Raw genomic sequence first — 23,346 nt, forward strand, 5'->3', positions numbered from 1 at the left:
AACAGGGGATCCTGATTGTGGGGGGTGATTTCAACTGGGCCCTCGATTACACCCTAGACACCTCTTCTGAGCTCCCGTTGGTACGACACCGCTTATCTAGGAGGGTGCGTCGCCTCCTTCACGCCCATCAGCTGTCCGACGTTTGGCGCATATTACACCCGTCGGACCGGGATTATACGTATTACTCGGTTCCTCACTGCTCATACTCTAGACTGGACTATATTCTACTTGACCACAGGCACCTTCCCCTGGTCTGCGACGCTTCCATTGGCCAGATGACATGGTCCGATCACACCCCGGTTAGACTGGACATCTCTGTCGGTCCCCCTCCCGCTCAGCGATGCTCGTGGCGGTTTAATGAGTCCCTATTGCATGACCCGTATTGTAAAGCCCAACTGGAGGAAGCCATTGCTATGTACATTGACTGTAATGTCTCCCCTGATGTCTCTGACTTGACAATTTGGAAAGCTCACAAATGTGTAATCCGGGGAAAGTGCATCCAATTGGGCTCTTATTTAAAGAAACAATGTTTGGGCCAAATTGAGGGACTCCTTCGGCAAATTGAATCCCTGGAAACTGTTCATAAGGCTTCCCTTTCCCCCGACACCTATGTTGATCTAGTCACGGCCCGCTCGTCCCTGAATAAACTACTACTAGATAAAGTGAAGTTCTCTTTCAGGAAGTGTAGCAATCGGTATTATCGCTGGGGCGACAAGCCGGACAAAATGCTTGCCAGGGCCTTACGCTCCCAGAGGGCACTCTCATTTATCCCCTCCATAAAGGACGGGCAGGGCCGTCTGTTCCACAACACAGACAAAATTGCGGAGACATTCTGTTCGTACTACACCTCCCTTTACAATCTCCCCTCACCCGACCCAGCTAGAGACCGGGCGCGCGATGTGGACGCCTATCTTACAAAGATTGGCTTCCCTAAACTTTCGGAAGATGCCGGGGAAGAGTTGGAAAAGCCCTTTACTTCCCAAGAACTCGACGATGCCATTAAATCTACCCCTTCTGGGAAGAGCCCTGGCCCGGACGGTTTCACCATTAATTATTATGAAGCTTTCCGGAATAAATTGTCCCCTCTTTTCTTAGACGCATGTAACATAGTCTCCGATACACACCCTTTCTCTAGGCAATCCCTTGAGGCCCACATTGCGGTTCTCCCTAAGGAGGGTAAGGATCCTTCCCTGTGTCCCAGCTACTGGCCTATATCTCTTCTCAATATTGATGTCAAGCTCTTCGCCAAGCTCCTGGCTAATAGGCTCAGATCCCTGCTACCCTCCCTCATACATGATGACCAAGTGGGGTTTGTCCCTGGTTGAGAGGCAAAGGACAATACGTCCAAGATTGTAGCTCTCATACAATATGTCTCCTCAAAGGATTCCCCGACGATCCTGCTATCCACAGATGCTGAAAAGGCGTTTGATAGAATTGACTGGGGGTTCATGGCCGGGGTGCTGAGACACATGGGACTGGGCCCGACTTGCCTGCATCGCATTCTTGCCCTTTACGCCTCCCCTTCTGCCAGGATCGTGATTAACGGCTCCCTGTCCGCTCCGTTCGCCATTAACAATGGGACTAGGCAGGGTTGTCCCCTGTCCCCCATGATTTTCATCCTCTGTATGGAGGCCCTAGCTAGAGCAATTAGGCTCAATCCAAACATCTCGGGGATCGGGCTCCAAGACGTGGAATATAAACTTGCCCTCTTTGCCGATGATTTACTGGCTAGGCTTACAAACCCCACAGTCTCCTTACCTAACTTAATGGATGAGTTTAAGCTCTTTGGAGAGCTCTCTAATTTTAAAATAAATTACTCAAAATCAGTGGCACTGAATCTTACTACCCCGTCTGCCATAATATCTGGACTTAAAACGGCTTTCCCCTTCACCTGGCACTCCTCTCACCTGAAATATTTGGGGACCATAATCACCAGGGACCTCTCGCGTCTTTTCGACTCTAACTTTACCCCCCTTCTAACTAAACTTCGTGCTGACCTTCAGTCCTGGACGTCCAAGTCTTTCTCCTGGTTGGGTAGACTGGGTATTCTCAAAATGAATTCCCTCCCTAGAATCTTGTATCTTCTGCAGACCCTACCGATTAAGATTCCTTCAACATGGTTCCAGGAGGTGCAACGGATATTTAGAGAATTTATCTGGGGAGGCAAGCGGCCGCGCTTGAAATTTTCCATAATGGTCAGACAGAGGGACAGAGGCAGCCTCCGCCTGCCGGATATACAAGGCTACTATCGAGCATGGCACCTCCAGAGGATTCTTTGGTGGTCTAGACCCTCCCCATCGAAACAATGGGTGCAGATAGAGAGTCAGGCACTCCCGTTACCAGTTGCTGTCGCCCCGTGGCTGCACACCCTCCCTACCATTTCTCATCCCACAATAGGCCCCACCTTGACGTGATGGAAAGCGATTAGAAAGTCCCCCTCTATTTCTTCGCCGACTTCCGCCTACATGTCTTTCTTATTAGATGAACGATTCCCCCCTGGTAAGGCAAAGCAGGCCTTCCAGTCATGGTATGACTTGTGCCTTTGGAGGGTCGGGCAGCTGATGGAGGGGGGTGGGGTTGCATCCTTTTCGCACCTACAAGAGCGATGGTACTTGCCGCCCAGGGACTTCTGGCGTTATCTACAAGTTCGCCATTTTTTGATGTCTCTGGGTTACCCTGGAGGGAGGCCTTTGTCCCTTACGCCGTTTGAACGTCTCTGCGGTGGCTTGTCACCCCCGCCCCACTCTATCTCCCTGATATACAACCTCCTATTGACAGATTCCAGCACGACCCTTCCCCCCTTTTGCTGAGAAGTGGCATAGACATCTTGGCAGGGAGCTTGGCGAGGACGTCTGGGAGAAGATTTTCAAGCTGGCTCACGCCTGCTCCCCTAGTACTCTGGTAGTGGAGACCCAATACAAATTGATCTCACGGTGGTATAGAAGTCCTGATATTCTTTCTAAGATGGGGTTGGGCCTCCCCAATACCTGTTGGCGCTGCTCCTCTGGCCCTGGGTACCCGCTCCATATATGGTGGTCATTCCCCTTGCTCCAACCCTACTGGAAGGAGGTAATTACACTATCTGCTGAAATTGTGGGGGTCGAGGTACCAACGGATCCCCTGTTTTGGTTGTTTCACTACTCGTCCACACCCATTACGAGCTATAAACACTCCTTACTGTGCCATCTCAATAATGCCGCCAAGGCGGTGATTCCTATCCGCTGGCGATCCTCCTCTCCTCCAACTGTTAGAGAATGGTTGAATAGAGTAGACCTTTATATGGATCCGGATGATGTGATGGCGTCTGCTGACGGGGGCTATCTATCCTTCAGAGATACATGGGTTCGCTGGCTTCTCTTTAAGGATTCCCCGACCTTTCGGTCATTCCTCGCCCCCGGTCTCTCCATGCCCTCTTAGATACCGCTTCACCTCAATGTGCCATGCCTCGATATGTGACACGTAAGAGATTCGCGCTGTGGACCGGGTGACTCCGCTTCCTTATCCTTCTTCTTCCTTTCCCCTTCTTCCTCTTTCTGTGTCTCCCCTTTCCTTCTCTCCTTTCACTTGTTCTTGCTTTGGTTCATTAAGGTTAACACAATATATTTGACTATTTAACTATACTGTTCCTTGTGGTCGAGCTGTTACGACACATTGAGTATATGCCATTCTGTTCCTGACCGCGGGAGCTAGACAGGTTTGCAGCTGTACTATGACTTTGTTTGTTCATGCGACTGTTGATATGTTAACCGTTTGTTATTGCTTCTAAATTCTTCAATAAACATATTTTGCACTAAAAATATATCAGAGGCCCTCATATGCTTTTTGATCTGAGCCCCCACTACCGTTAAGTAGAAGAATCAGTTTATATGCACTCTGATTTCACATAGGTTTAGAACAACTTTTCATATGATAAGAATTCCTGGGCACAAAATAATTAGGTGTTAGGAGTGCACCACCAATGGGCCGGGCTCCAAAACCTTTTTTGGGAGTCCCATGATTTTCGGATGTGCAATACTTTATATTGGGAACTGTCTTTTTTGGGTTCCAAGAGAAAAGGCATAACAACGGTTTTGCATCAGTGGTGTACAGATGGGTCCACGTTTATCTTGACCTTTAATAGGATTAACTGAGACTGGCCAATCGGATTTAATCCCCTGCTGTAATGACTTAATCCCCTGCTGTATTGTTCTCTGTATTGTATTGCATCTGAGAACAATAGATGAGGAGTTTATGCTAATAAGTCATGTTGTGCCTAGGCGCCTAGTCAAGATAACCATGGATCCATCTGTACTTCAGGTCCCAGCAGGGCCATATTGAGGTTTTTGCGGACCTCAGGGCAACCAACTCGTGGGGCCTTTACCAATAAAAATGTCAATATGATTTGATGGTACAAAAAGAAAAAGGTGTAAATATTTCCAGCTTCAAATAAGTGTTAAACACAATGTTGTGCCCCCAGTTTACAATATACCACACGAAAATCCCAGATAACATATGCTACAGTGCCCCCACACTGGTGATACAGGCCCTCATTCCGAGTTGTTCACTCGCTAGCTGCTTTTAGCAGCCGTGCAAATGCTAGGCCGCCGCCCTCTGGGAGTGTATCTTAGCTTAGCAGAAGTGCGACCGAAAGGATCGCAGCGCGGCTACAAAAAAAGATTGTGTAGTTTCTGAGCAGCTTGAGACCTACTCCTAGCTTGCGATCACTTCAGACTGTTTAGTTCCTGTTTTGACGTCACGAACACGCCCTGCGTTCGGCCAGCCACGCCTGCGTTTCCCCAGGCACGCCCACGTTTTTACACACACTCCACGAAAACGGTCAGTTACCACCCAGAAACACCCACTTCCTGTCAATCACTCTGCGGGCAGCAGTGCGATTGAAAAGCGTCGCTAGACCTTGTGTGAAACTGCATCGGCTTTTGTGAAAGTACGTCGCGCGTGCGCATTCCGTCCCATACGCATGTTCAGAAGAGCCGCTTTTTTACCTAATCGCTGCGACCGAAAACAGCTAGCGAACAACTCAGAATGACCCCCATAGTTCTATGCAGGGGCTGTGTGTTCTGACACCTCTCTATCTTTGCAAGCATTAACGTTTTTGCACTTTGTGCTATAGCAGCTCTTCTGTGGGATTGGACCCGACAGGTGAGCTTTCGTACCCCATGTGCATCAATGAGTTTTGGGCGCCGGTTCATTGGTTGTTCTTCCTCCACTTTTGGTAGGTACCCTAACTACTGTATACCAGGGGGTATGGGACTCAGGGTCGACAGTGTCTAGGTCGACACACATTAGGTCGACACCTATTGGTCGACAGTGTGCAGTTCAACATAGGAAATAGGTCGACACGGCCATTAGGTCGACATGAACAAGGTCAACATGGAAAAAGGTCCACATGAGTTTTTAATGTTTTTTTTTGGTGTCGACTTCTTCATAAAGTGACCGGGAACCCCAATAAGTGCACCATGTCACCTTGCATGGCTCGCCATGCTTTGGGCACGGTGCCTCACTCCGCTACCGCAGTGCTCGGCACAGGTTACCATACCCAATTGTTGTCCACGTGGATCGTAAAGTATGAAAAAGTAAAAAAAAAAAGAAAAGTGAAAAACTCATGTCGACCTTTTTCCATGTCGACCTTGTTCAAGTCGACCTAATGGCCCTGTCGACCTATTTCTGGTGTCGACCTAGTCACTGTCGCCCAATAGGCATCTACCTGAGGAGTGTCGACCTAAATGCTGTCGACCTAGAGTCCGGATACCATACCAGGAACACCCCACAAGACCTGCCTTTTGGAGGTACTCTGATCCAGTCTTCTAGCCATTACAATTTGACCCTTGTTAAAGTCGCTTAGATGCTTATGCTTGCCCATTTTTCGCTTCAAACACATAAATTTCAATAACTGAGTGTCTACTCGCTGCCTAATATATCCACTGAGCCTGCTGGGACCACAGCCATGATCACAGCATCAGTGAAAAGAGATGGAGAGATAAAGCTGGACAGGACATCAGATATGCCTTTGGCAGCACACTACTAAGCAGCAGATATGCCTGTGGCAGCACAATGCTAAGAAAGGAGAAGCTGCCCACAGGGCCCAGTTAAAAGCCTGTCCCACACTGAGTATTAGTGACTCAGTATGGCTGGCAGAGTTTAATAGACAGGCCCCAATGTGAGGAAGCACGGCAAGTGGGCCTGTGACACAGTGATGTTGTGCTCTGGGCCCATCTCAGGGTTATCTTAATGTATGTGCACACTGGGCAGCTGCCCAGGGCCCCATGCTTTTAGGGGGCCTTGAGCAGGGGAGGGCTAGTCCAGGGGGCATTTGCCCAGCCTCCATACAGATAGTGAATGGCTGTCAGCTATCCACCAACCAAACTGCTGACAACTATTCACTCTATGGATGCATGTGGGGAGGTGGGACTGCAGGAGGGGTAAGTTATGTATTTGTGTTACATTTAACAAATGTGAATGGGTGCACTGCTTTGCCCGTGGCGTGGCCAAATATGCTGTTAAAATGGCCCTGGCCCACCTGTCTCAGGTATATATAGTGGTAGATGCTCAATTAGCTTAGGTGCTTGCAAGGGAAGGGTATTTCTAAGCAAGAAAAAAAGCAGGGACTGTCAGGGACAGGGGACTGATTGAGATGGCCATACTGTTAGACTGGTATATTGCACATAGGAGCAGGGGGATTCAAAATTTTGCTATGGTGCCCACATAGTTCTAGCTATGCCCCTGCTGATAATACAAATGATTGCTTTCAATTTTTAATTGGCCACAGTCATTATTTGTAATACCTGTTAATTCAAGCCAGTGGTATCACTGGGATTGGTGTCACCTACTGTGGACTGGCATAGCCTTGTATCCGTGATACCATACCTCTTGGTGTGTGATGTTTGGGGGAGTGATCGCGTGTCTTATCATGCTGTGGGCTTTCCCAGACCTCCTGGAGCTGCTGGGCAGCCCTCAACCTCTCCCAGAACAGTGTAGATGACATCCATCACCGCTGCTTTGTGACACCATCTGTGGCGATGACACCAAAAATAGCTGTGCACCCCCTGCCCCATTACCCCTAGTGACGCCACTGATTCAAGCCTAGAACCGATCAGCATGATCCTGATCCTGTGGTGGAGTCAACAAATGAGATGATGGTGGTCATTTTCCAATGCTTTGACATTGTTTATGGGCACACATATATTATACACACATATAGCACATGTATGGCTAAAGGAAAATAACAAATCTAAAGATTGTGTACATGAAGTAAAAATGCACATGAAGTTACCTGTATGTAAAGTGCCGCCTTTATAAGATATCTATCAGGGTTAATCATAAGCACCAGAGCATACAGTGGGCCTGATTCATGTTTGCAAGTAAGAAAAAAAAAGCAAGCAACTGGGCAGTACCAAATTGCACTGCATGTGGGGCAGATGTAACATGTGCAGAGAGTTCAGTTAAATTTGGTTTAGGTGTATTTAAACTGAAATCTAAATTGCAGTGTAAAAATAAACGGGGAAGGGATTGCACACCCCAGCTTTTTATAATGGGATGTGCTACCTTGCTGGGACTTAGTACTACAATATAGGAACAAGAGAGTAGGTGCACCATACAACCATTAAAATTGTTATAAATGTAATTATGCATCATATTGAGGTTCTTGGCATACAATATATCAGCCTGTCCACCATCGTCACGGTGACCTCATCGGACAGGTCCCTAACATTATAGGGGTTTGCCTCTGGGGCGCAGGGCACCCCCAAACTACCCCAGCCAAACCACCCCAGGGCATCACACAAATAAAGCATAGAAGTGAAAAGTCAGAGTGTTAGGCAAGTGAAAGAAGCTGCTGAGTGATAGAAAGAGGACAGCAGTAAAGTGTCAGAGTGTTAGAAAGTGAGGTTAGCTGATCAATGTTACAAGTGTAAAATATGTGTGAAGAATGATACATAAATAAAAAACTAACAGAGGGTGATATAGGTGTTAGAAATAAATGTAGGATGATGATGCCCCAAAGTGGCCCTGCCAGAGCAATCCAGGCTTCACGCCCCAAAAGTTCACCCCTCAACTGACTTGCTATATAATTATAAGGATCATACCTTAGTGTATGTGCAGTCAGCGTGTGCCAGTTCCCTATTTAAAAGCCTCAGGGGGCAGTGGGTGGGGTGCCAATCCAGAATGAGGGCGTCCCAAGCCTTCAGGTTTGTATACACACTAGAGATGAGCGGGTTCGGTTTCTCTGAATCCGAACCCGCCCGAACTTCATGGTTTTTTTCACGGGTCCGAGCAGACTCGGATCCTCCCGCCTTGCTCGGTTAACCCGAGCGCGCCCGAACGTCATCATGACGCTGTCGGATTCTCGCGAGACTCGGATTCTATATAAGGAGCCGCGCGTCGCCGCCATTTTCACATGTGCATTGAGATTGATAGGGAGAGGACGTGGCTGGCGTCCTCTCCATTTAGATTAGAAGAGAGAGAGAGAGAGAGAGAGAGATTGACCTGATTTACTGGAGCTTAGGAGTACTGTAGAAGTGTAGAGAGTGCAGAGTTTACTAGTGACTGACCACAGTGACCACCAGACAGTGCAGTTTTATTTAATATATCCGTTCTCTGCCTGAAAAAAACGATACACACAGTGACTCAGTCACATACCATATCTGTGTGCACTGCTCAGCCCAGTGTGCTGCATCATCTATGTATATATATCTGACTGTGCTCAGCTCACACAGCTTATAATTGTGGGGGAGACTGGGGAGCACTGCAGTGCCAGTTATAGGTTATAGCAGGAGCCAGGAGTACATATTATATTAAAATTAAACAGTGCACACTTTTGCTGCAGGAGTGCCACTGCCAGTGTGACTGACCAGTGACCTGACCACACTGACCACCAGTATAGTTAGTAGTATACTATATTGTGATTGCCTGAAAAAGTTAAACACTCGTCGTGTGACTTCACTTGTGTGGTGTTTTTTTTTTTATTCTATAAAAAACTCATTCTGCTGACAGACAGTGTCCAGCAGGTCCGTCATTATATAATATATACCTGTCCGGCTGCAGTAGTGATATATATATATTTTTTATATCATTATTTATCATCCAGTCGCAGCAGACACAGTACGGTAGTTCACGGCTGTAGCTACCTCTGTGTCGGCACTCGGCAGTCCATCCATAATTGTATACCACCTACCCGTGGTTTTTTTTTCTTTCTTCTTTATACATACATACTACTACATCTCTTTATCAACCAGTCTATATTAGCAGCAGACACAGTACAGTACGGTAGTCCACGGCTGTAGCTACCTCTGTGTCGGCACTCGGCAGTCCGTCCATAATTGTATACCACCTACCCGTGGTTTTTTTTTCTTTCTTCTTTATACATACATACTACTACATCTCTTTATCAACCAGTCTATATTAGCAGCAGACACAGTACAGTACGGTAGTTCACGGCTGTAGCTACCTCTGTGTCGGCACTCGGCAGTCCGTCCATAATTGTATACCACCTACCCGAGGTTTTTTTTTCTTTCTTCTTTATACATACATACTACTACATCTCTTTATCAACCAGTCTATATTAGCAGCAGACACAGTACAGTACGGTAGTTCACGGCTGTAGCTACCTCTGTGTCGGCACTCGGCAGTCCGTCCATAATTGTATACCACCTACCCGAGGTTTTTTTTTCTTTCTTCTTTATACATACATACTACTACATCTCTTTATCAACCAGTCTATATTAGCAGCAGACACAGTACAGTACGGTAGTTCACGGCTGTAGCTACCTCTGTGTCGGCACTCGGCAGTCCGTCCATAATTGTATACCACCTACCCGTGGTTTTTTTTCTTTCTTCTTTATACTTATACATACTACTACATCTTTTTATCAACCAGTCTATATTAGCAGCAGACACAGTACAGTACGGTAGTCCACGGCTGTAGCTACCTCTGTGTCGGCACTCGGCAGTCCGTCCATAATTGTATACCACCTACCCGTGTTTTTTTTTTCTTTCTTCTTTATACTTATACATACTACTACATCTCTTTATCAACCAGTCTATATTAGCAGCAGACACAGTACAGTACGGTAGTCCACGGCTGTAGCTACCTCTGTGTCGGCACTCGGCAGTCCGTCCATAATTGTATACCACCTACCCGTGGTTTTTTTTTCTTTCTTCTTTATACTTATACATACTACTACATCTCTTTATCAACCAGTCTATATTAGCAGCAGACACAGTACAGTACGGTAGTCCACGGCTGTAGCTACCTCTGTGTCGGCACTCGGCAGTCCGTCCATAATTGTATACCACCTACCCGTGGTTTTTTTTTCTTTCTTCTTTATACTTATACATACTACTACATCTCTTTATCAACCAGTCTATATTAGCAGCAGACACAGTACAGTACGGTAGTCCACGGCTGTAGCTACCTCTGTGTCGGCACTCGGCAGTCCGTCCATAATTGTATACCACCTACCCGTGTTTTTTTTTTCTTTCTTCTTTATACTTATACATACTACTACATCTCTTTATCAACCAGTCTATATTAGCAGCAGACACAGTACAGTACGGTAGTCCACGGCTGTAGCTACCTCTGTGTCGGCACTCGGCAGTCCGTCCATAATTGTATACCACCTACCCGTGGTTTTTTTTTCTTTCTTCTTTATACTTATACATACTACTACATCTCTTTATCAACCAGTCTATATTAGGAGCAGACACAGTACAGTACGGTAGTCCACGGCTGTAGCTACCTCTGTGTCGGCACTCGGCAGTCCGTCCATAATTGTATACCACCTACCCGTGGTTTTTTTTTCTTTCTTCTTTATACTTATACATACTACTACATCTCTTTATCAACCAGTCTATATTAGCAGCAGACACAGTACAGTACGGTAGTTCACGGCTGTAGCTACCTCTGTGTCGGCACTCGGCAGTCCGTCCATAATTGTATACTAGTATCCATCCATCTCCATTGTTTACCTGAGGTGCCTTTTAGTTGTGCCTATTAAAATATGGAGAACAAAAATGTTGAGGTTCCAAAATTAAGGAAAGATCAAGATCCACTTCCACCTCGTGCTGAAGCTGCTGCCACTAGTCATGGCCGAGACGATGAAATGCCAGCAACGTCGTCTGCCAAGGCCGATGCCCAATGTCATAGTACAGAGCATGTCAAATCCAAAACACCAAATATCAGTAAAAAAAGGGACTCCAAAACCTAAAATAAAATTGTCGGAGGAGAAGCGTAAACTTGCCAATATGCCATTTACCACACGGAGTGGCAAGGAACGGCTGAGGCCCTGGCCTATGTTCATGGCTAGTGGTTCAGCTTCACATGAGGATGGAGGCACTCAGCCTCTCGCTAGAAAAATGAAAAGACTCAAGCTGGCAAAAGCAGTAGCACCGCAAAGAACTGTGCGTTCTTCGAAATCCCAAATCCACAAGGAGAGTCCAATTGTGTCGGTTGCGATGCCTGACCTTCCCAACACTGGACGTGAAGAGCATGCGCCTTCCACCATTTGCACGCCCCCTGCAAGTGCTGGAAGGAGCACCCGCAGTCCAGTTCCTCATAGTCAGATTGAAGATGTCAGTGTTGAAGTACACCAGGATGAGGAGGATATGGGTGTTGCTGGCGCTGGGGAGGAAATTGACCAGGAGGATTCTGATGGTGAGGTGGTTTGTTTAAGTCAGGCACCCGGGGAGACACCTGTTGTCCGTGGGAGGAATATGGCCGTTGACATGCCTGGTGAAAATACCAAAAAAATCAGCTCTTCGGTGTGGAGGTATTTCAACAGAAATGCGGACAACAGGTGTCAAGCCGTGTGTTCCCTTTGTCAAGCTGTAATAAGTAGGGGTAAGGACGTTAACCACCTCGGAACATCCTCCCTTATACGTCACCTGCAGAGCATTCATAATAAGTCAGTGACAAGTTCAAAAACTTTGGGTGACAGCGGAAGCAGTCCACTGACCAGTAAATCCCTTCCTCTTGTAACCAAGCTCACGCAAACCACCCCACCAACTCCCTCAGTGTCAATTTCCTCCTTCCCCAGGAATGCCAATAGTCCTGCAGGCCATGTCACTGGCAATTCTGACGAGTCCTCTCCTGCCTGGGATTCCTCCGATGCATCCTTGCGTGTAACGCCTACTGCTGCTGGCGCTGCTGTTGTTGCTGCTGGGAGTCGATGGTCATCCCAGAGGGGAAGTCGTAAGACCACTTTTACTACTTCCACCAAGCAATTGACTGTCCAACAGTCCTTTGCGAGGAAGATGAAATATCACAGCAGTCATCCTACTGCAAAGCGGATAACTGAGGCCTTGGCATCCTGGGTGGTGAGAAACGTGGTTCCGGTATCCATCATTACTGCAGAGCCAACTAGAGACTTGTTGGAGGTACTGTGTCCCCGGTACCAAATACCATCTAGGTTCCATTTCTCTAGGCAGGCGATACCGAAAATTTACACAGACCTCAGAAAAAGAGTCACCAGTGTCCTAAAAAATGCAGCTGTACCCAATGTCCACTTAACCACGGACATGTGGACAAGTGGAGCAGGGCAGGGTCAGGACTATATGACTGTGGCAGCCCACTGGGTAGATGTATGGACTCCCGCCGCAAGAACAGCAGCGGCGGCACCAGTAGCAGCATCTCGCAAACGCCAACTCTTTCCTAGGCAGGCTACGCTTTGTATCACCGCCTTCCAGAATACGCACACAGCTGAAAACCTCTTACGGCAACTGAGGAAGATCATCGCGGAATGGCTTACCCCAATTGGACTCTCCTGTGGATTTGTGGCATCGGACAACGCCAGCAATATTGTGTGTGCATTAAATATGGGCAAATTCCAGCGCGTCCCATGTTTTGCACATACCTTGAATTTGGTGGTGCAGAATTATTTAAAAAACGACAGGGGCGTGCAAGAGATGCTGTCGGTGGCCAGAAGAATTGCGGGACACTTTCGGCGTACAGGCACCACGTACAGAAGACTGGAGCACCACCAAAAACTACTGAACCTGCCCTGCCATCATCTGAAGCAAGAAGTGGTAACGAGGTGGAATTCAACCCTCTATATGCTTCAGAGGTTGGAGGAGCAGCAAAAGGCCATTCAAGCCTATACAATTGAGCACGATATAGGAGGTGGAATGCACCTGTCTCAAGCGCAGTGGAGAATGATTTCAACGTTGTGCAAGGTTCTGCTGCCCTTTGAACTTGCCACACGTGAAGTCAGTTCAGACACTGCCAGCCTGAGTCAGGTCATTCCCCTCATCAGGCTTTTGCAGAAGAAGCTGGAGACATTGAAGGAGGAGCTAACACGGAGCGATTCCGCTAGGCATGTGGGACTTGTGGATGGAGCCCTTAATTCGCTTAACAAGGATTCACGGGTGGTCAATCTGTTGAAATCAGAGCACTACATTTTGGCCACCATGCTCGATCCTAGATTTAAAGCCTACCTTGGATCTCTCTTTCCGGCAGACACAAGTCTGCTGGGGTTGAAAGACCTGCTGGTGAGAAAATTGTCAAGTCAAGCGGAACGCGACCTGTCAACATCTCCTCCTTCACATTCTCCCGCAACTGGGGGTGCGAGGAAAAGGCTCAGAATTCCGAGCCCACCCGCTGGCGGTGATGCAGGGCAGTCTGGAGCGACTGCTGATGCTGACATCTGGTCCGGACTGAAGGACCTGACAACGATTACGGACATGTCGTCTACTGTCACTGCATATGATTCTCTCACCATTGAAAGAATGGTGGAGGATTATATGAGTGACCGCATCCAAGTAGGCACATCACACAGTCCATACTTATACTGGCAGGAAAAAGAGGCAATTTGGAGGCCATTGCACAAACTGGCTTTATTCTACCTAAGTTGCCCTCCCACAAGTGTGTACTCCGAAAGAGTGTTTAGTGCCGCCGCTCACCTTGTCAGCAATCGGCGTACGAGGTTACATCCAGAAAATGTGGAGAAGATGATGTTCATTAAAATGAATTATAATCAATTCCTCCGCGGAGACATTGACCAGCAGCAATTGCCTCCACAAAGTACACAGGGAGCTGAGATGGTGGATTCCAGTGGGGACGAATTGATAATCTGTGAGGAGGGGGATGTACACGGTGATATATCGGAGGATGATGATGAGGTGGACATCTTGCCTCTGTAGAGCCAGTTTGTGCAAGGAGAGATTAATTGCTTCTTTTTTGGGGGGGGGTCCAAACCAACCCGTCATATCAGTCACAGTCGTGTGGCAGACCCTGTCACTGAAATGATGGGTTGGTTAAAGTGTGCATGTCCTGTTTTGTTTATACAACATAAGGGTGGGTGGGAGGGCCCAAGGACAATTCCATCTTGCACCTCTTTTTTCTTTTATTTTTCTTTGCGTCATGTGCTGTTTGGGGAGGGTTTTTTGGAAGGGACATCCTGCGTGACACTGCAGTGCCACTCCTAAATGGGCCCGGTGTTTGTGTCGGCCACTAGGGTCGCTTATCTTACTCACACAGTCAGCTACCTCATTGCGCCTCTTTTTTTCTTTGCGTCATGTGCTGTTTGGGGAGGTTTTTTTGGAAGGGCCATCCTGCGTGACACTGCAGTGCCACTCCTAGATGGGCCCGGTGTTTGTGTCGGCCACTAGGGTCGCTAATCTTACTCACACAGCTACCTCATTGCGCCTCTTTTTTTCTTTGCGTCATGTGCTGTTTGGGGAGGGTTTTTTGGAAGGGACATCCTGCGTGACACTGCAGTGCCACTCCTAAATGGGCCCGGTGTTTGTGTCGGCCACTACGGTCGCTAATCTTACTCACACAGCTACCTCATTGCGCCTCTTTTTTTCTTTGCGTCATGTGCTGTTTGGGGTGGGTTTTTTGGAAGGGACATCCTGCGTGACACTGCAGTGCCACTCCTAAATGGGCCCGGTGTTTGTGTCGGCCACTAGGGTCGCTTATCTTACTCACACAGTCAGCTACCTCATTGCGCCTCTTTTTTTCTTTGCGTCATGTGCTGTTTTGGGAGGGTTTTTTGGAAGGGCCATCCTGCGTGACACTGCAGTGCCACTCCTAGATGGGCCCGGTGTTTGTGTCGGCCACTAGGGTCGCTAATCTTACTCACACAGCTACCTCATTGCGCCTCTTTTTTTCTTTGCGTCATGTGCTGTTTGGGGAGGGTTTTTTGGAAGGGACATCCTGCGTGACACTGCAGTGCCACTCCTAAATGGGCCCGGTGTTTGTGTCGGCCACTACGGTCGCTAATCTTACTCACACAGCTACCTCATTGCGCCTCTTTTTTTCTTTGCGTCATGTGCTGTTTGGGGAGGGTTTTTTGGAAGGGACATCCTGCGTGACACTGCAGTGCCACTCCTAAATGGGCCCGGTGTTTGTGTCGGCCACTAGGGTCGCTTACCTTACTCACACAGTCAGCTACCTCATTGCGCCTCTTTTTTTCTTTGCGTCATGTGCTGTTTGGGGAGGGTTTTTTGGAAGGGCCATCCTGCGTGACACTGCAGTGCCACTCCTAGATGGGCCCGGTGTTTGTGTCGGCCACTAGGGTCGCTAATCTTACTCACACAGCTACCTCATTGCGCCTCTTTTTTTCTCTGCGTCATGTGCTGTTTGGGGAGGGTTTTTTGGAAGGGACATCCTGCGTGACACTGCAGTGCCACTCCTAAATGGGCCCGGTGTTTGTGTCGGCCACTAGGGTCGCTAATCTTACTCACACAGCTACCTCATTGCGCCTCTTTTTTTCTTTGCGTCATGTGCTGTTTGGGGAGGGTTTTTTGGAAGGGACATCCTGCGTGACACTGCAGTGCCACTCCTAAATGGGCCCGGTGTTTGTGTCGGCCACTAGGGTCGCTTATCTTACTCACACAGTCAGCTACCTCATTGCGCCTCTTTTTTTCTTTGCGTCATGTGCTGTTTGACACTGCAGTGCCACTCCTAGATGGGCCCGGTGTTTGTGTCGGCCACTAGGGTCGCTAATCTTACTCACACAGCTACCTCATTGCGCCTCTTTTTTTCTTTGCGTCATGTGCTGTTTGGGGAGGGTTTTTTGGAAGGGACATCCTGCGTGACACTGCAGTGCCACTCCTAAATGGGCCCGGTGTTTGTGTCGGCCACTAGGGTCGCTAATCTTACTCACACAGCTACCTCATTGCGCCTCTTTTTTTCTTTGCGTCATGTGCTGTTTGGGGAGGGTTTTTTGGAAGGGACATCCTGCGTGACACTGCAGTGCCACTCCTAGATGGGCCAGGTGTTTGTGTCGGCCACTAGGGTCGCTTAGCTTAGTCATCCAGCGACCTCGGTGCAAATTTTAGGACTAAAAATAATATTGTGAGGTGTGAGGTATTCAGAATAGACTGAAAATTAGTGGAAATTATGGTTTTTGAGGTTAATAATAATATGGGATCAAAATGACCCCCAAATTCTATGATTTAAGCTGTTTTTTAGGGTTTTTTGAAAAAAACACCCGAATCCAAAACACACCCGAATCCGACAAAAAAAATTCGGTGAGGTTTTGCCAAAACGCGGTCGAACCCAAAACACGGCCGCGGAACCGAACCCAAAACCAAAACACAAAACCCGAAAAATTTCAGGCGCTCATCACTATTACACACACAATATTGATATATTGAGGGAGGATAAATAAAAATAAAGCTGTCTAACATTTGCGGGCTACATGCAACAGTAGCCAGTATTTGCCCTGCACAGAAAGAATCTAAATATATTTGCTTCCCTTGTATGACAACATGGTCTGTTCCAGATACCAAGCTATGTGCTTTTTTCTTTTGCTTTACTTACAAACATGAATCAGGATCAGTGTGCGAAACCATGCGAGTTACGCTCATATACTGACTTGCGTTAAACTCTGTATCAGCCCTTAGTGATCACAATCTCTGCATTTATGACAAATATTTTTGAACACCAGGAATAATTTATTTTTGTTCTTCACCGAAGGTTTTTGGGGGACATGGAAAAGGTCGATGTTTTTTGCATTTTTAAAATTTTTTGGAAGTTTTTCATACTTTACGATCCACGTGGACTACGATTGGGAATAGTAACCTGCCCGAAGTATGGCGAGCGAAGAGAGACATGTGAGGGGACACGGAGAACTAATTGGGGTTCCCCGTCTCTTTACGAAGACAACAACACCAAAAAAAGTAAAAAAACTAATGTCGACATTTTTCCATGTCGGCCTAGTACATTCGACCTAATGACCATGCCGACCTAGTGACCATGCCGACCTAATGCATGTCGACCAATAGTGGTCGACCTAATGACTGTCGACCTAATGACCCATACCCCTACTATGGAGAGCTGATTAGCACTAAAGGTGATTGGCATAGGTCACCTTTACGGACTTTATAAATAGAGAAAATAGCATTAGTAGGTGAGGGGATTTACGGTTTCATTGAAGAGATATCACACTTCTCCCTGTCTGGTAATAATGAAAGGTTCTAAATTATAATTATGGAAATTCCAAAAACCTGGGTATGGTTCATTAGGTCGACAAGACAAATCCCCTCACCTACTAATAATACTTTCTTAAGGGGTCTATCCTCTTGGATAAATGCCATTTGCTCTATTTATAAAGTCCGCAAAGGTGACCTTTGCCAATCACCTTTAGTGCTGGTCAGCTCTCCATAGTAGGAGAGAGTAGTAGGAGAGGGCAGCAGGAGAGGGCTGATACAGTGAAAACCTCACAGCTCCTATGTCTAATCTCCCCTGCTACAGAAAGACAAGAGCAGTGACTGGCAGAGTCTCTGTCAATGTGTAAGTGATGGTGTCTATATGTAAGTGGTAGGACACTGCTTAACCACTTGCCTGGAATGGTCGCATCAGAAGCGACCACACCAACAAGTGCTTTATCTGACCTAGTCGCACAGGATGCGACCAGTCAGATAAACTGCGTTTGCAGCTACAGGGAAGATAAACTTTCCTCCGCTGCTGCTCTCAGATGGACTGGAAGGTCCCTCTGCCTTCCTGCACCCTCCCCCAGTGTTTGCCGTGATGCCGAACACTGCTGATCGATCAGCACGGCAGGACCCCCCACCCAGTGGCTGCAGACAATAGCAGCTGCTGGGGAAGTGTAAATTAACCCCCCAAGCACCCCCTGTGTATGTACCTGGCGACTGTCCACGCTGTTAAAAGGAATGTCGCAATGATTCCGATGTTCCAATGGTGCTGGCTGATGTTCCAAAGTTTGGGGCAAAAATGATTTTTTAGAAAAATAAATGTCTCCTCTTTTTTTCAACTACAATCAATTTGGATAAGGCTTAATTCATGTTCTTCACCTAATTCTCTCCTAATTGCCCCCTCCCCCCCATCCCCCCGGGAATTTCTGGGCATTTTTTTTTTTTTGAGGGGGGGGTATGTTAGTTAAGTGGTTGATAACATGAAAGGTAAGGTCCAATGAGAGGGACTCTCCCCAACATACAATTAGTTTTATTTAACATGGAAAATGAAAGAACTAGTAAGAGGTTTGCTGATGAATAATGCCAGTAAACTAGATTTGAAGAACAAATCCATCATTAACTCTGTCATCTTCTTGTCACTTATACAGCACTCATATACAGTATTTGAAAACAATGAGCAGTTGGTATAGCACAGTGCCATGCATCAGCATCATACAGACAGAACACAAGCCTTCACATTGTACTGTGGCCGCTGTGTCCTGGGCATTATCACCCACCTATGCCCACGTATACAGACCTTTATACTTACAAAAACAGTTCTTTTTGTGCCGGATCATCCCATTTGAAACTTCTTTTTTTTACCAGCTCAAAAAAATCCCCTCGTCTCCTGCAAAGCAAAAAAAGTGGTGTTACTTCCACGCAGCTAAAACATGATCTATAGCCAACTCTGTATAAGCCAGACAAGCTCTCCTTGCTATGTTATGATGGATACCTATACGAAGCTTGAAGGATGTAAGATGGATTATTCATGACGCACGCGAAAACTGGGCATTGCCAAGAAAAATAATTCAGCTATTCCTTTTTTGGTGAATTAGAACGTACTATAACCGACAATGAATAAATCAAAGAAGATCTCACTGGAGGAAACACAGGATCATAGGATGGGCAAAGAATCTTTTGCTGATCATTTAAGACTTACTTTATGTAAAGTGCCAAATCTGTAGCAAGGATGGCCTGCTTTATCATCTTCAGCGCAGATTTGTAGTCCTGGACAGAGAGGCCGCTCAGGATCTGATTACCCTGAGAACACAAACACACTGCTTTAATACTTCTGACAAGTGTGGTACCAGAACAGAAGAGAACTTCCCTATCCTTTGAGAAGGGGTACCTACTGTATCACCAGTCATTTTCTGAGAATACTCTGTATAAAATCACTAGGGCAGAGGTACCCAAACTGTGTGCCGTGGCTCCCTGGGTTGCCTCGGGACACTTGCAGGGGTGCCCTGGGTTGGTGGTCCAGGACCAATTCAAATTATTCATGGTCAATATAATAGGCAAAACCAGTGCTGGTGACTGGCAGTCATAAAATATGTGGCCAAACAGAAGCAAATCTTGTCCCTCACCACACAAATGACCCTAAGGATGACATATAAACGCGATCTACTTAATGTAATATTTCTTTCTAAATTTCTCAATAAGAAATTTTTGGCCTAGGGGTGCCGTGAAAAAAATTCTGATATTCTAGGGCGCCGTGATTCAAAAAAGTTTGGAAACCACTGCACTAGGGGCTAATGACAGCTGCAGAAGGTTTGGGTTCCTGTGACCGACGCCGGGATCCCGGGAATAGTCCCTGTTAGTCGGCATGCGGACTGTCCGAAATGTGAGGGGGCGGGATCCCGTCATCGGTATTGTGAACAACAGTCTCCTGACCGCTGGTCACATAAGTACATTCCCAGTAAGGCAATCCATTTTAATCCACGCATAGCATGACACGTTTTCATTTCTACTCATAAAGACTAGATCTGTGATAAAATCGGCCACCAACATTAAACATTTAACAGTATCTTTTTGTCTGTGATACACAACATTTGTTACAATGTAAAAGTTGTATTGTACAACTAAGATGATGCTTGTATGGAAGGCTTTATCTCGGTTACTTCATTTTATCCATAATGGTTTTCCACTACAATCTCAGGAAGACACATAAAATAAAGGTAACAGAGAAAGGAAAGGGGGGCATTTATGTAAATGTAATTATGTGGAAAAGGTGTTGCCCATTTTAGAAAATCAGACATTTGAATGCTAACTAAAACAGTACTCACAAAAATACTGTTAGCATTTGGTTGATTGCTATGGGGGACATTTTTCTTACCAGTTGCTTATATACAACAGGTCTCATTAATGTATCCCACTGTGTTCTCTTCGCAGAATTTTTCATTATAACTGAAGATTACATAGTAACCTTGTAAATGTAACATTTTTCATTATAACTGAAGATTACGTAGACCTTGTAAATGTAAAATAAATTGACAAATTTTGAACAAAATTCTAAATATGAGGATAATCAAACTTCAAATGATCACACAGAACAGATACCTTACATAATACTCTAAGACACGTTTGACAGAGGATTAAAGCTGGGGTTGAAGGGGGTTATCCTGACCCGTTTGCACGCAGCAGTTTGTCACTGCGGTGCGGACAGGTCCGGAATGTGCTTGCGCGGCGGCCACACTGCGCATGCGCGACGTTGCGTCGCCTCCTACGAAAAAAGTGGTCGCAGAGCCGACCGCAAGAAGACTGACAGACAGAAGGCGTTCCTGAGCGGATCCAGACCGTTGGCTGCCGTTTTCGAGGAGTGGTAAGGAAAACGCAGGTGTGTCCAGGAGAACGGAGGGCAAATGTCTGACGTCAAAGCCGGCCCCAGCATCGCAGAGATCGTCGCACAGGGTAAGTATGTCCAGGGCTAGTCTTGTTTTACTTTCAAATTTTTTAGCTTAGCAGGGCTGCACAAGCGATCGCAGCCCTGCTAAGCTAAAATACACTCCCCCATGGGCGTGAGCTAGTTGATTGCAGCAGCAGCAAAAAGTTGCTGGCTGCGATCAACTCGGAATGACCACCGAAGAGTATAAACCAGAAAATAGGGCTGATAGCCGCCTGTTGCCCAACACTAATCTATAGTCTACTAACATCAGTTCCTGTGGGAGTGTAGCACACAGTTTTAGTGCTCTTATGGCAAAGAACATTATACAAGACTCCTTAAATGTATGAGTTCTGTATGTACCAATAACATATCTCATCACCAACTTGCCTACTGTATGTACCTTTTGGACAATTCCACTGGGAGATTCTAAAGGGGAGATTTATGGTGCAAGCGCCAATTCTGATGACACTGTGGAGGAAGGGACTAGGCTGATGGATCATTGCAGAGCAAAGGAATCATGTGACTATGGATCTCCCCACTTATCAAGAAACAGAAGTATGATACGGAAGGGTGAATTTGGGAGTCTCCTAGACATTCTGGGAGAATAGGCAAGTATGCTCCATCATCCTGCTGGCACTGGCGTATGGCACTGGTCTGCCACAACAGATGAAATTACACAATTATTATACGTATTATACTATAATAGCGTTACACAGTATAACATAAGGCAGACATATGGGGTTGTCTACCAGCAGATGTGACCCAAACACAAACACCCTGAAAGCATTAAAAATTGTATGGTAGAAACTATTGTAAGGACATCTAAGTAAAGATAGTATCTAAAAACAACAACATTTTTTGCCATGTTCTCACTAAGGGGTCATTCCGAGTTGGATGATTGACATGAAGTGGGCGTTTCTGGGTGTCAACGGAACGTTTTCAGAGAGTGCTTAGAAAAATGCAGGCGTGTCGGGGAAAACGCAGGCGTGGCTGGGCGAATGCTGGGCGGGTGTGTGACGTCAAAAGCCGTCCCTCCGTCGTTAGAATCAACGCACACGAAGAGTAACTACAGGGCTGGTCTTGTTCTGCACAAAATGAATTTGCAGGCGCTCTGCTGCACAAGCGTTTGCACTTCTGCAAAGCGAAAATACACTCCCCAGTGGGCGGCGACAATGCGTTTGCACGGCTGCTAAAAGTAGCCAGAGAGCGATCAACTCGGAATGAGGGCCTATATGCTACATGGTTACCTCCTGTGTAATAGAGGCCTTAGGACAATCATATATAGTAGATCACCAAGCAGAATGATGTCTCCTTCGCACTTATACTATGGTATGTTAGGTCTGCTAACTGACCTGGCTGTTTAGTATCATGAGGCACTGGTCAAAGTGGTGGTTCTCCATGATAGAATGGCAGTATAGCTGGGCTAATGGATGTTCACTCCTGGAAATAAACAAAACAAGAAAAAAGTTAGTATACTGTTACATCTTTGTGAGCACGACTGGAAAATGAGAAAAACATGGTCAGCATACATTGGTTAAAATAAGGGTAAAGTAATACAGATTTAAATATAAGTCATACAAACTATAGCTAATCTACTGGCACAGGCATTCCCAACTACGGTCCTCAAGGAACGCTAACAGTACAGGTTTTAAGGATAGCCATAACCCTTTTACACCACCAGCTAGTAACACGGGTTATTGCACATGAACGTGCATAACCCGTGTTGCTGGCTGGTGTAAAAGGGTCGAGTTGGAATAGTCCGGGTCGAGTGACCCGACATTCCAACTCGGGCAGTTTGCGGGGTTGAACACGTGTTCAACCCGGCAAACTGTGCAGTGTAAACGGTAGCTAGGTCGATACGACCCAGCTTCCCGTTTACACTCTATGTGCGGGTGGCGCTTGGAGAGATCATGTGATCTCCAAGCCCGCCCCCGTCGCGTCACCGGCAACATCACCATCCCGGCAATATGCCGGGTTGGTGACTCCGGTCTGAAAGGGGGCTGACACGGGTCGCAGCCGGGTAGCACCCGTGTCAGGGCTTCCGGCTGCGACCCGCTAAAGTTGGTTTAAAAGCGGTATTAGTGTGCCTTGAGAACCGAGGTTGGGAAACACTGTGCTAGCACAATGAACAATTAGAAAGATATCTGTGGTTACCGGCCATATAATCTGTATAGTACATTAGAAATGTAACAATGTTTTTTTTTCTCAGTTACTTTAGTTTATGTTAATTATAAGGAAAAAAAACATCCAAGGTAAATTAAAATTAAAACTTGAACTATTAGACATTACAATTTAAGCAGTGGATTTAGTAACATGAGGGCAATCCTAATTTATTGTGAGAATACCTAACAAGTCCAAAACAGACTTGTGGGTCAGTGTTCTGTCTTTAAAAGCCTGTTTTATTGCTAAACTTCCCGTGGGTAGATAACTGACAAGTTGTGATCATGTAAATAGCAACATCCAAGTAAGTGACTTTTAAACATTTTGGTAATACAATCCATAATGGCTAATATAAATGAATAAATCAGTTGTATACTTCTCTACAGTTAATCAGC

General features: G+C 46.5%; 1 protein-coding gene across 5 annotated transcripts in view; it reads right to left on the reverse strand.

Annotated features, from left to right (window-relative positions):
* PDE5A (phosphodiesterase 5A) overlaps nucleotides 1-23,346 on the reverse strand; it is a 274,469-nt gene that overhangs the window by 31,445 nt on the left and 219,678 nt on the right. For all 5 annotated transcript variants that reach the window (XM_063920240.1, XM_063920239.1, XM_063920241.1 and 2 more), the window contains exons 15-17: nucleotides 22,144-22,231; nucleotides 19,070-19,170; nucleotides 18,680-18,757 (exon numbers count right to left, since the gene is read on the reverse strand). In XM_063920240.1, coding sequence (XP_063776310.1) covers nucleotides 18,680-18,757; nucleotides 19,070-19,170; nucleotides 22,144-22,231 — 267 coding nt within the window. The remainder of the gene's footprint in view (nucleotides 1-18,679; nucleotides 18,758-19,069; nucleotides 19,171-22,143; nucleotides 22,232-23,346) is intronic.

The sequence above is a fragment of the Pseudophryne corroboree genome, chromosome 1 (genome assembly GCF_028390025.1).
Source record: "Pseudophryne corroboree isolate aPseCor3 chromosome 1, aPseCor3.hap2, whole genome shotgun sequence".
Taxonomy (NCBI): Eukaryota; Metazoa; Chordata; class Amphibia; order Anura; family Myobatrachidae; genus Pseudophryne; species Pseudophryne corroboree.